Source organism: Myxocyprinus asiaticus, chromosome 50 (genome assembly GCF_019703515.2).
Source record: "Myxocyprinus asiaticus isolate MX2 ecotype Aquarium Trade chromosome 50, UBuf_Myxa_2, whole genome shotgun sequence".
In the NCBI taxonomy this organism is placed as follows: domain Eukaryota; kingdom Metazoa; phylum Chordata; class Actinopteri; order Cypriniformes; family Catostomidae; genus Myxocyprinus; species Myxocyprinus asiaticus.
In genome coordinates this window covers 26484569-26498922 of record NC_059393.1, presented here as the reverse complement: position 1 = coordinate 26498922, position 14354 = coordinate 26484569, and the positions used below count along the sequence as shown (strand labels likewise).

The 14354-nt window shown below is 38.8% G+C and overlaps 2 protein-coding genes across 3 annotated transcripts in view; both read left to right on the top strand.

Moving 5' to 3' along the window:
* Positions 1–26: 26 nt before the first annotated feature.
* On the top strand, positions 27–8061 carry LOC127439104 (NCK-interacting protein with SH3 domain-like). 2 transcript variants are annotated; one of them, XM_051695155.1, is made up of 13 exons: positions 27–359; positions 2330–2442; positions 2516–2717; positions 2918–2987; positions 3070–3683; positions 5506–5676; positions 5752–5838; positions 5937–6075; positions 6163–6243; positions 6321–6449; positions 6678–6770; positions 6844–7016; positions 7350–8061. In XM_051695155.1, exons 1-13 carry the CDS (start codon positions 186–188, stop codon positions 7551–7553), a joined length of 2250 nt encoding a protein of 749 aa, XP_051551115.1. In that variant the 5' UTR covers positions 27–185; the 3' UTR covers positions 7554–8061. The 2 variants fall into 2 exon arrangements, with proteins under 2 accessions (XP_051551115.1, XP_051551116.1); XM_051695156.1 differs by lacking the exon at positions 27–359 and adding an exon at positions 502–542.
* Positions 8062–9775: 1714 nt separating this feature from the next.
* prkar2ab (protein kinase, cAMP-dependent, regulatory, type II, alpha, B) overlaps positions 9776–14354 on the top strand; it is a 29114-nt gene continuing 24535 nt past the window's right edge. The window contains exon 1 of the mRNA XM_051695257.1: positions 9776–9997. The gene's annotated coding sequence lies outside the window, so the exon portion shown is untranslated. The remainder of the gene's footprint in view (positions 9998–14354) is intronic.

Below are 14354 nucleotides of genomic sequence, written 5' to 3'. Positions count from 1 at the left end.
TCGATTATTTTTCCTAAATGGGCACGTGACAGTGCGTGCTCCCGCGGCTGTTTACGGCACACGAGCTGCTTTTCACCAGCCCGCGCGTTCACATGATCTGAACATAGAATGATTGCATTTCTTGTTTATTTAAATGTGCTCAGACAGCGCGATTAACGCGAGGCAGACGCGTCAGTGCAGTGTTTATGATGTATCGCTCTCTATTCGCCTTCAATTCTGCGGAGCGGAACGCACTGCACTTCCCCGCGGGAGAATCTTTTATCATTCTCGAGCGCAGCAGCGCGCACTGGTGGCTCGCGACGCGCTGCAGCTCCGGCGAGACCGGATACATCCCTGCGACGTATATAGAGAAAATACCGGTGAGACATTATACATACTATATAAACACACATCCCTGCGACGTATATAGAGAAAATACCGGTGAGACATTGTACATACTATATAAACACACATCCCTGCGACGTATATAGAGAAAATACCGGTGAGACATTGTACATACTATATAAACACACATCCCTGCGACGTATATAGAGAAAATACCGGTGAGACATTGTACATACTATATAAACACACATCCCTGCGACGTATATAGAGAAAATACCGGTGAGACATTGTACATACTATATAAACACACATCCCTGCGACGTATATAGAGAAAATACCGGTGAGACATTGTACATACTATATAAACACACATCCCTGCGACGTATATAGAGAAAATACCGGTGAGACATTGTACATACTATATAAACACACATCCCTGCGACGTATATAGAGAAAATACCGGTGAGACATTATACATACTATATAAACACACATCCCTGTGACATATATAGAGAAAATACAGGTGAGACATTTTATATATATATATATATATATATATATATATATATATACATACATCCCTGCGACATATATAGAGAAAATACAGGTGAGACATTTTATATATATATATATATATATATATATATATATATATATATATATATATATATACATACATCCCTGCGACATATATAGAGAAAATACCGGTGAGACATTATACATACTATATAAACACACATCCCTGTGACATATATAGAGAAAATACAGGTGAGACATTTTATATATATATATATATATATATATATATATATATATATATATATCATACATCCCTGCGACGTATATAGAGAAAATACCGGTGAGACATTGTACATACTATATAAACACACATCCCTGTGACATATATAGAGAAAATACAGGTGAGACATTTTATATATATATATATATATATATATATATATATATATATATACATACATCCCTGTGACATATATAGAGAAAATACAGGTGAGACATTATATATATATATATATATATATATATATATATATATATACACATACATCCCTGCGACATATATAGAGAAAATACCGGTGAGACATTATACATACTATATAAACACACATCCCTGTGACATATATAGAGAAAATACAGGTGAGACATTTTATATATATATATATATATATATATATATATACATACATCCCTGCGACATATATAGAGAAAATACCGGTGAGACATTATACATACTATATAAACACACATCCCTGCGACATATATAGAGAAAATACAGGTGAGACATTTTATATATATATATATATATATATATATATATATATATATATATACATACATCCCTGCGACATATATAGAGAAAATACCGGTGAGACATTTTATATATATATATATATATATATATATATATATATATATATATATATATATATATATATATATATATATATACATACATCCCTGTGACATATATAGAGAAAATACAGGTGAGACATTTTATATATATATATATATATATATATATATATATATATATATATATATATATATATATATATACATACATCCCTGCGACATATATAGAGAAAATACCGGTGAGACATTATACATACTATATAAACACACATCCCTGTGACATATATAGAGAAAATACAGGTGAGACATTTTATATATATATATATATATATATATATATATATACATACATCCCTGTGACGTATATAGAGAAAATATTACATACAGTACTTACAGTATATATATGTATATATATATATATATATATATATATATATATATATATATATATATACACAATTATATATATGAACTCAAAACACTGTAATGTGGCTGAATCCAGAGAATAAATATGTAAAATTGCAGTCAACCATGACTAATTGATTAGATGCCATGTGTTTACACAGTCTGCTGTGTGTTGGGCTGATAACATCATTAACTAGCAAGTATTTGTTCGTTTTTCTTTTGCACACAGGCTCCTAAGCATGACGAGGTTCTGCAGTCAATTGATCGAGCCATTGAAGCCATTCACAATGTGGCCATGACGAACAGAGGCAAATACAACCTGGAGCAGAGAGATGTTCTGCAGTGAGTATATACACACAAACACAACTTACAGTGACAGATGTACACATCACTGACAGAATGATTCCCTCCACAGGAAGTTGATCCATCACAGGAAGGAGACTCTGTCTCGCAGAAGTCCCACTGCATCCAATCGAAAGCAGAAACTCCCATCATCCTCTAGTGATGTGTCATTGAGCCGAACATCGCAGCCACCCAATGGCCTGAACCGAACCTACAGCTGCCAGAGCAATGAGCCCGTCTCAGAGAGCTGCGCTGGTGCTCCTGGACTCTATCAGGTGACACAGACAAAATAATAGTATTATATATTATTATATGTTATAACAATAATAAAAACATAAAAAGAAAAATACTCTATCTCATTTGTATCTTTGCCACTGAAATTAGATAAAGACAACATGGAAAAATAAAAATACCAGTTTAAAGTGTTTTTTTTTTTGTATTTAAAAAATTTTCACACACTGTGTTTCTGCGACAGGTTCCTCCTCATCCTCGTCGAGCGGCACCTGTGACGCCACCAGAGAAACACAGAGAGCCACGACGCAACGGTACGTGCAACACCAACACGCCGTCAACACATACAGTACATCACACACACACACACACACCTGACAGAATCTCTCTGTGCAGATCCAGAGGTGCCAACTAGAGTGTCCTCCTCAAGCCCCGCCCCCAATGCAGCGTCAGCTGCTGCTATTGGACCCACTCTGTCGGTTAGCTCCGCCTCCTTAGACTCTGGCTCCTCCCACTCTGTGATCTCCTCAGATGTCAGTCTTCCCAGTGTTAGCAGCACTCCGCCCCCAGTGCCAAAACGAGGCAAGGCTCCGCCCCCTCCCCTGCCTGACCACTCCCCATCCCCCCAGCAAGACCTTTCTAAGAAGGACCCGGCCCCTCTGTCAATCACTTCACAGGCTCCACCTCCTCCCCTGGCTGACCAGTCACCTTCTCCAGATGTTTCTAAGAAGCCAGCACCTCAGCCAATCAGTTCACAGCCTGCCTCTGAGCAACAATCAGAAGTAGAGTTTCCATTGGCTCCACCCCCCATTTCTCTCAGCCCCTCCCACTCTGCGGGCGTGCCCATGACGATTGGAGCAGAACTGATCGAACTGGTGAGGAAAAACACAGGCCTTAGTTACGACCTTTCTCGTGTCGCCGTGGGCGTCGTCGTGGGACACCTGCAGAGCGCTTTACCGACAGCAACGTCTGACCTGGAGCAAGTGCTGCTGTCATTAGTGGAGAGTAAGGTAAGGATTTAAAGTGATAGTTCATCATTTACTCACCCATATTTTGTTCTGAACCCATTTGACTTTCTTTCTTCTGTGGAACACAAAATGTTCACGCTGCTCTTTTCCATACAATGAAAACATACAGTGACCAGAAGCTGTCTTATTCAAGTAGTCCATATGAATGTATTCCTAAGTCTTCTGAATTCACACGATAGCTTTCTGTGAGAAATAGACATTTAAAGGCTAGGTATGGGTTAGGGTTGATTATTTTAATTTAGTGCAATTATATTAAAAATAAGGTGCATAAAAAATAACACTAATAACCATGTCTCCTGACCCATATGTAAATTCCGTAATAAAAGTGTGTTTTTTTCTAGGGCTGCAACTAATAATTATTTAGATAATTGATTAATCTTCGATTACTTCTTCGATTAATCGGATAAAAAAAATAAATCTTATTTCCTGTATTTTATTAAAATATGATTTTTTAAAACAGAAATGATAAAGGCTGTAAGGATTTGGTTTGATTTACAGTTCTGAATCATGAAACGTTAAGTTTGAATTTATTATTAATATTATTATTATTATTATTATTACTTTCATTACTTGTAAAACTTTGTAGAACAAACAGTACTGTTCATTTAAGAGTAAAATAATCCTTTGAGGAACAAATCCGTCCAGCAGACGGCAATGGAGACACCAGAATAGAAATATTAATAATTCTGCGCAAATGAAAAATACATAATTATGTTAGATACACGTGCTTTTACACTGTCACTGATTACAAACATTTTTATTATTTTCAATTAATATTGTAGGTTTTAAAATAGTATTGTCGCCGATTACATTTTCGAAACTATTCTTTTCAAAAATACGTGTGTGTTTATCCAGTAAATAATGTTTGCCATAGTATAAATTCACTGGTGAAATCAGACATTTGGCATTATCAGGACTATCAAATATCAGGACCCTTAGCATTATTATACATTATTTTTATACCATAAAATTATTATTTTATCTGTAAACGCACCTGACGCAGAAACCGCTCCACATTAAACTGTGTGCTTATTATCATCTTCTTTGAAGTCTTTATAAAGTGCTCTCGTGTGCTGGACAACTTGGGTCGTGTTTTTCCCGCTTCAATTTGTCTCCGTTGTTTTTCAAAAGAGTTTCATCATGCAACACATTTTTCACCGGTCTGTTAAGTGACGTCGCTGAAGGAGCTTCTCTTTGATCGCGGCATATATCAAACTAATTGATAAATTCACTGTCGATGATTTTCATTATAAATAATTATCGATTTTATCAATTAGTTGTTGCAGCCCTAGTTTTTTCCATCAGAGCAATTCAAGCTTGAAGTACATGTAACTTCATGTTTTACGAGGTGCGTCAGCAGGGGGCAGTCAGCACGCCTCAACAATCCTCACAAGCAGCGCAGACACAGAATGAGAGCCGTTCACACAGGACGCGTTCAAAGCACAACAGGATGCAGGGATCTCCAGATGTGATTTTAAAAAGTTTCAACTACTTTTAACTTCACACAACGTGTTTTTCATTCATTCATTTAAAGTTCATAACTTCACTAAGCCCACAATAATGATACATAAATGATTATATATACATTATAATGATAAATATATTAATATAATTAATATTTAAATTATTATTAATTATTTTAATTGAATTATCTTTATTTGGGGGCCTTTCTCAGCAAATATTGATTATTTCGATTAATTAATCGTAATTTGCTGTTAAGTAATTAGATAGCCCTAGACAGCACTAGTTACGAGACGTCTTCATGCATCAGTGTTTGATTGACAGCTGTCTGTGTGTTTGTCAGGATTCGAGCTCGGCGCTGCCACTCGGGCAGGTGTGTCATGACGAGCAGCGGCTGCAGGTGATCTTTGGTGATTTGGCGCATCACCGTGACGACTCTCAGCAGCGCAGCTGGGCTCTTTATGAAGATCACGCGCTCATCGTATGTTACCTGGAGGAATTACTGCAGATACTGGTGAGACACACACACACTCGTATTGTAGTGCACATTTGTAGTTTCAGTTTTAATTAACGATAGTGTGTGTTTCAGACGGACGCAGATCCCGAGGTGTGTAAGAAGATGTGTCGTGTGAACGAGTTTGAGCCGGTTCAGTCGCTGGTGTCGTATTATCAGATGGTGAGCTGATCTCTGATGATGCTTGTGTGTTTATAAACAGTGTATATGAAGGTTGTTAACATGTGTGTGTGTGTGTGTGTGTGTGTGTGATGATTCAGGAGCATCGTGTGTCACTGCGTCTGCTGCTGTTGAAGGTGTTTGGTGCGATGTGCGGTCTGGACGCAGCGCTCATCTCCACTCTACTGAACTCAGTGTTGACCATGGAGCTGGCGCGAGACCTGCAGAACGACACACACGGTGAGACACGGCGAGATACTTTGATTTTAATGGAGTCAGTGTTTGACACCTGACATTTCTCTGTGGTGTGTGTGTGTGTGTGTGCAGAACATGAGAAGATATGTTACAGCGCGCTGCTGCTGGCGATGATCTTCAGCATGGGTGAACAGATCCCGCTGCATCACTACGGTAAGACAGACAGATGTGCTGTGAGACAGGTCATATGCTCATGAAGTCTTGAGTTTGATTGAGTCTGTCTGTTGCAGATCATCTGAACAGCAGTTTTCTTGAGTTTCTACTGGACGTGATTGAAGACGGTTTGCCCTCTGACCCCACCGAGCAGCTGCCCGACCTCTTCATTAACCTGCTGTTGGCATTCAACCTACACCTGAGCGGTACACACACACACACACACACACACACACTCTTTCCACTGCGTAATGTAGCGCTGTTTAATCTGTTTAAACTGGAAACCGACGTCGAGGTTTGTTTTGGCAACGCTGCACCGATACTCCAGACACTTAATGTTCTCTGAAATAAAATGATTCGATGTATTGATCACTCATGGTGGTATACAGACTCCGAATGAAGTGGCGTGTGTGTGTGTGTGTGTGTGTTTGCAGCACCAGACAGTAATATGGTGATGCAGGCGCTGATCAAGAGACACAATGTGAAGATTCTCACTGAGAAGATGTTATTACTGCTCAACAGAGGAGGTCAGAAACACACTTACTCAAAATAAGTTTCAAATACAAACGATACACTTCTAACTTCTCTCTCTCTCTGCAGAGGATCCCGTGTGTGTGTTCAATCACGCTCCCGCCGCGCCGCACGCTGTGCTCAAGTTCCTGCAGGACGTGTTCGTGAGTCGAGACACGGCAAATATTTTCTACCACTCGGATCTGATGGTGATGATCGACATTGCAGTGAGACAGATTTCAGACCTGTCGCCTGGTGATAGAGTGAGACAACCCTTACGTGTTCAATATAAACTAAATATACAAAATTCTCCAAAATATTCCAGAACATTAATAGAATTACAAGAAAACAACAATGAATTGCTTTGCTCATGAAAATAAATCGAAACTTAGTAGCGCAAACATTTAAAGTGCAGTGCTTTTTTCTCTGAAACATTAACTGGGTATTATTATAGTCGTATCATAATCAGTGCGGTGAATTTGCATTCTTAATGCACCACGATTCATTTTCCCAGTGTTAAACGTCACATGGCATAAGCTAATATTATGTTTATAACGTACCCTGAAAATAACAATATCTGTGCGTGTGTGTGTTAGATGCGTATGGAGTATCTGTCTCTGATGCTCGCCATCATGCGCTCCACCGATTATCTGCAGCATCAGCATCGACTGCCGGACCTGCAGGCGGCGCTGCACAGAATTCTGGGTGAGGAAGACGAGGACGAAGGTTCGAGCATACAGATGGACAAACTGATCGTACAGCAGATCTATAAAGAGTTCCCTCACATCTGTAGAAACTGACGTGGAGATCACATGAGGCATGCTGGGTAAATCTTGTGTCGTGTGACTGGATTAAAGGCTCTCCTGTTGATCTGAATAATGTAGCACCTTCATTATTCCAGTAACCTGTTAGAAAAGTTCCTCACATCTGTCACAATGGTCTTAAACATCTCTTACTGACCCGTTTCTGTCACGTCTCACCCTGAATGTGTTTTTCTCTCGACCCCCACAAACACTGCTGTCATGAAACTCACAGACGTTTACTCTTTTATGTGCTTGTGTTTCTGATTAGTGCAACCAGGTGACATGTCCTGACCTTTGACCCCTAAGGTTAACAAGAAACTGTAACACTAAAACCCTAACCCCTGACCATTCTCACATCCCTGTTTAAACATATGATAAAGTATCTATTTTTCCCCTTTCAAGTTTTTGTTCAGAAGGGAAACAGTGACATAATATATTTTCTTAATGTTGACAAACTAATAAAATACTGCCATGCAAATGCACCTGAAATCAAGTGTCTGTCTGATTTTGTTTTGTTTTTTACACTTGTCGGGGGAACTGGAGTATCAAATAGTTCAGATGGGAAATCTTAAGTTATGTGTTCAAATTAGTTTGTCACTTTGCTTAAAGGTTCCAGGTTCAATACAAGTGAAGCTCAATCGACAGCGCTGATTATCACATTAATTAAATTCAACTCATCCCTCTTTACCTTTAAAAAAAGCACAAATCTGTGTTACAGTGAGACACACAATGGAAGTCAATGGGGTCAATCTGTAAACATTAAAATAAATAATAGACACAAGACATAAACAATATGTGTTAACATGATTTTACTGTGATAAAATCACTGACTAACCGCATCTTTGGAAAGTCACGCCATGATGTTTGCAGACTCATCGTCATCTTGGATGAGGACTACTGTCATCGGCCTCATCAGAGATGACGATGAGTCTGCATACAGAAGGGAGGTTGAACAGCTGGCTGTCTGGTGCAGTCAAAACAACCTTGAGCTGAACACGCTCAAAACGGTGGAGATGATTGTGGACTTTAGGAGGAACACTCCAACACTGACCCCCCTCACCATTCTAAACAGCACTGTGGCAGCAGTGGAGTCATTCAGGTTCCTGGGCACTACCATCTCACAGAACCTGAAGTGGGAGACCCACATTGACTCCATTGTGAAAAAGGCCCAGCAGAGGTTGTACTTCCTTCACCAGTTGAGGAAGATCAACCTGCCACAGGCGCTGCTGATACAGTTCTACTCAGCAGTCATTGAGTCTGTCCTCATTGAGGCACATTTCTGCCTAACCCTCCAAAAATTGTCCCCATTGACTTCCATTGTAAGTGTTTCACTGGAACACAGATTTAAAGAAAAGGAGGGACGAGTCAAATTAATTTTTGTTGTAATCAACACAGTCTCAAATGCTGTTGATTGAACTGAACTTGTATTGAACCCAGAATATTCCTTTAATTTTTTCCACTTAAACATTGTTATGTTGGATGTTGTTACCCGGACGGTTTAAAGTGACACACAGTTGAAGAGCGTCATATAATTAGAAACTGTTTCCTCCAGCAGGTGACTCAGAAAAACCCAAATCTCCATCGAGCCGCTTTCAAATCTCACGACATGTTTCGCCTTGTGAAAGACATGCAACTGTACACTAGAAAAGCAAATCTTTTAGATCTACTGATTACAAACATTTATACTCCCAATACATATGGACATCCCCCACAGCACTATTAAATAAAGTTTTTATCCAGTAATCACAATTGACTGTGATTAGTTCATCCTGAACAGTGCTGAGAAGAGTGACATGCATCACGTGACAGCAGTGATATTGATTATGATGTTTTACCTAAATAATGACACAGACAAACTTAAACACTGAATTTAAAACACACAGTGACGGGTAAAAATATTACACTATTATTCACACCCATCTATCTATTAAAGAGTCATTCAGTGAACACCCGCTGGACACTATTAAAGTAACATTTATTATTATTATTATTATTATTATTATTATTATAATCTGTAGAAGTAGTAGTAGTTTGTTTAGTGTTTGCTGGACATACAAGTAAAACTTTGTGATTATTATTATGAATTATTGATACTGAGTTGACAGTGAATTATTGTGTTCAGCAGCATCAATATGAGCTCTCTAGACACATTGATGTGTTTCTGTCTGATAAAGTCTGATAATACATTGAGTGTTATTTTTAAACTGCACGAATGAGCTTTGACCCAGATCTGTTTATGTTGTCACATGTTTATTGATTGTTTCTTTATCATTTCTCTATATGCAGTGTGAGGTCACAGTTTTATGAGAATGTTTGTTTGCAATATGAACATGTTTGTTATGTGCAGGTGCGACTTCAGATCCCAAAAAAACTACGTCCAGGTGAATCTGCATTTTAAACCGGAACATTTGACTGTTTAAAAAAACACTTTTGCAAAGGAGGTGAGAATTTAATTTGCAGAAGAATGAAATCTCATTATTAATGACAGTACTGAAGCCAGCTATCACCTTTTTCCTGAACACGGAACTATCGCACGATTTATAACGGAAGCATATTTTCATTTTCCAGTCTCTATTGTTTTTTGTTGTTTGTTTTTTTAGATGAACATTTTTTATTGATTCCTATATTAACACATAAAAGCAAGAACAAATACAAACAGAATCAATACTTAAACCCCTCTATTACTACCCCCCCTCCCAATCCCCAGCCCCACCCATAAGAACATCCCAGTGGTCCCACATAATTATAGACACACAAAAACAAATATTAAAAAATAAAATAATTAAGTAAATAAAATACAATAATCACACACATAACCTCTACATCTCTCTCTCTCCACTGTCCCTTCCCGAGAGCCCTCCAAAAATGCCAAATATTTACCCCATTTTCCCATAAACAAGTCCAAATTACCCAATCCTCTAAGCACCCCTTCTTCAAACGCTGCCACCCTCCCCATTTCTGTACACCACTCCAAGAATGATGGCGCTCTGTCTGACTTCCAACCCCTTAAAATGACCTGTCTGCCAATCATAACACTTGTAAAATCCAATTTTTTATAAATCTGTCCCCCAAATTTATGACCGCTCCGTCACCCAAAATACAAAGTCTGGGGCAAAGCAAAACTTGAGTGCCCAAAACATCAAACAAATAACTCTGCACCTTCATCCAAAATTCTTGAATCTTAACACACCCCCAAAAGACATGGGTTGTGTCTCCAACTTCTGATTGACAATGCCAGCAGGTGGGTGTGTCTTTAAGACCAAGCCTATATAATCTAGAGGGGGTCCAATAGAATCGATGTAAAATCTTAAATTGTATAAGGTGCACCCTTGCATCTCTAGATACAGACTTAATGTTTTTTATAATCCTAGTCCACACTCCCTCCTCCAATACCAAGTTTAAATCTTTCTCCCATAATCTCTTGATAGAAGTTAAAGTTCCGTCCCCCAGACTCTGAATTAGCAGGGAGTAATACACTGATGCCTCATGACCTAATCACCTCTCCCAGAGTATCTGCCGCTTTAGGGGGGTGTGTGCTACTCCCAAAAAATAGTACAGAGCAGGTGTCACAGCTGTAAATACCTAAAGAACTGAGATCTGGGGATCCCAAAATGTTGAACCAAATTCTCAAAAGATCTCAACACTCCACTCTCATACAGGTCATCGAGTGTATTAACCCCCCTCACAATCCACTCTGACCAGCAGAAAGGGGACTTATTAATACATAATTTGTGGTTCAGCCATAAGCTCGAGGCAACATTTAAATAAATGTCCGAATTAAACACTCTGGACACTTTTGTCCATACCGAGTGCAAATGCGAGATAACAGGATGTAACTTAACTTCTTCAGTTAGTTTGATAGAAAGGATTTGCAGAGGCGAGATAGGGGCAAGAACTTCCTGTTCAGTACAAAACCAGGGAGGGGCTCTTTCAGGTGGAAGCGACCAGTGAGCCAAATGTCTGAGACTGAACGCATAATAATAAAACAAAATCTTGGGTAGGCCTAGCCCACCTTTGTCAATCGGCCTATGTAACTTATTAAAATGTAATCTGGCACGTTTACCATTCCAAATGAAGGACTTCGATATGCTATCAAATTGCTTGAAATAAGAGAGGGGGACATCTACAGGGAGAGACTGAAGCAGGTAGTGAATTTTGGAATACAAATCATTTTAATAACATTAACCTTCCCAATCATAGATAAATGTAATGAAGCCCACCTGTTCACATCACTCAAATCTTTTTATTAAAGGGTCAAAATTAACACTAACTAAATCAGACAAATTTGCTGGGAATAAAATCCCCAAATACTTAATGCCCTGTTTGGGCCACTGGAAGGCGCCCAGCTGGAAAGCCGTTACTGGGCAGTACACTGTCAGAGCCAAAGCTTCGGATTTAGACCAATTAACTCTGTATCCTGAGAACTTAGAAAATGAATTAATAATTCTGTGGAGGCAAGGCATAGATCTAGTGGGGTTGGAGACGTATAATAAAATATAATCTGTGTAAAGCAGAAGTTTATGCGCCACACCTCCCTCCATCACCCCTGGAAAATCATCCTCCTTTCTTATCGCGGCTGCTAATGGTTCCAGGGCAAGACAGAACAATAATGGGGAAAGAGGGCAACCCTGCCGGGTGCCCCTATCCAGAGTAAAATAATCTGAAATTAATCCATTTGTTTGTACCGCTGCTACAGGGTGTCTATAAAGTAACTAAATCCATCCGATAAAAGTATTCCTATACCTGTATATTTCCAAAATCTTAAAAAGATAATCCCATTCTACCATATCAAACGCCTTTTCAGCGTCAAGTGAGATGGCAGCGACCGGAGACTGATCATTCGCTACTGACCACATGATATTGATGAAACGCCTGATATTATCAGAAGAGCTACGGCCCCGAATAAACCCCACCTGATCTATATGTATAAGAGATGTCATAACTACTTAATCGGTTAGCCAACATTTTTGACAAAATTTTTACATCTAGCTGGATCAGGGAAATTTGGCATACTGTATGATCCGGCCCCTAAGAACTGACTTAAGTGCCTCCCAAGCCACACCCACAGAGGATACTGAGGACCAGTTGATCTCCATATAAACATTGATTTCAGTCTTTAACATTTGTTGGAAATCAGGATTTTGCAAAAGGGACACATTAAGGCACCAACTATATGATTTCTTTTTCTCTATATGTGGCATCACTTCTAAACTCACCAGAGCGTGATCTGAGACTAAAATGTTTCCATTTGAGCAATCAACAACAGATGAAATGAGGGATTTGGGTATAAAAAAAATCTATTCTAGAATAAATCTTATGGACTGATGAAAAAAATGTATAGTCCCTACCAGATGGGTTCAAAAGTCTCCAAATATCTGTAAGACCAAGATTTTTACACATCCTGTGAAGCATCAGTGTTGCTCTAGGAGGTTTACACATTTTAGCTTCACTGTGATCAAGGACAGAATCCATCAAAAGATTAAAGTCTCCTCCCAATATTATATCATGAGGGGTGCCAGCGGCTTGCAACATCCCTTCAAGATCTATAAAAAAGCCCTGATCATCAGCGTTAGGTGCGTAAATATTAGCCAAAATCAGACTTTGCCCTTGAATTTCAGCTAAAACAATAATGACTCTTCCTAATTTATCATTAGTCTGTTTGAATTGTAAATGTTTATTAATCAATGTAATGACTCCCCTGCTCTTACTTGAGCCAGCACTAAAAAAACGTGTCCACCCCATATCTTCCCAAATTTTTCCGCTTCCTGTGGGAGAGATGTGTTTCTTGAAGAAACACTGTATCATATTTCTTACGTTTAAGAAAATTAATAACCTACCTTCTTTTTATGGGGTGCCCCAACCCATTTACATTCCATGTGGAGAGAGACAGTACACTTATATTAACATTTGGCATATTGATATAATAAAAAAATAAATTGAAAACAAAATTATACAGACCACATTCCCCATTAGTGAAACAATCAAACCTCGAACTTCTCCCCAAACAAAACAAACAGAAAAAAGAAAAACGTGCACATTAACCCCGCGCACTACAGCGCCAACCGGCGTCCATCTCTCTAAACTCAAAAGGTCCATGTACGCCTACGAGAGCCCCCGCAACAACTTTGCCATTGGATTGTTTAAGTCCGGTGCTTCTGCACAAATTTTGTGAGGCAAAATTACATAACAGAAAATTCTTTGTAAAACAGACCCCAGCCAACAGGCAGAATAAACACAAAAAAAACATGTAGATTCATTCACAAAACTGTCTCAAAGGTGTGTTCCTCCACAAAATAAACTCCAGCTGATATAAAGCCGTTCAGATTCCTTGGACAGACAAACAATTGTTCAGTGAGCCAGCTGTTATGAATGCAGCAGATGACATAATCATTCCAATGTCCCTTAAAAATACTCAACAAATCAAACTCCAGCCGCTAGGCGGAACCCGCATGAAAAGAAACAAAACAGGCATCCCGGTTCCTCGGATGATCAAGTGTGTATTGAGTGAGTCAAATTCGCTCGGAGGCCACGTAAAAAATTTTTTTAAATACACCATGACTTACTCAGTCCGTCAACTTTATAAAAGACGTCCTTTATGTGAGCATGTAGATACAGTATTTTGCGGTCATCCATAGTGACTATTCTCAATCTGGCCAGGAATTTCAGTGTAAAAACAATCTTCCGTCAATGCAAAAGTTTCTTGAAGGAAAAGTGTTATTCACAAAACAAGCTCCAGCCGCTAGGCGGAGCCAACGCAAAAGGAAACAAAAATGGCACCCAGCTTCCTCAGACAATCGA

Bases quoted from the DNA above. Each gene is read 5' to 3' on its own strand.
- LOC127439104 (XM_051695155.1), top strand. From the start codon at position 186: ATGATGTATCGCTCTCTATTCGCCTTCAATTCTGCGGAGCGGAACGCA. The intron at 360-2,329 runs GTGAGACATTAT...TTTTGCACACAG, and splicing joins CGTATATAGAGAAAATACCG to GCTCCTAAGCATGACGAGGT. The intron at 6,450-6,677 runs GTACACACACAC...GTGTGTTTGCAG, and splicing joins ATTCAACCTACACCTGAGCG to CACCAGACAGTAATATGGTG.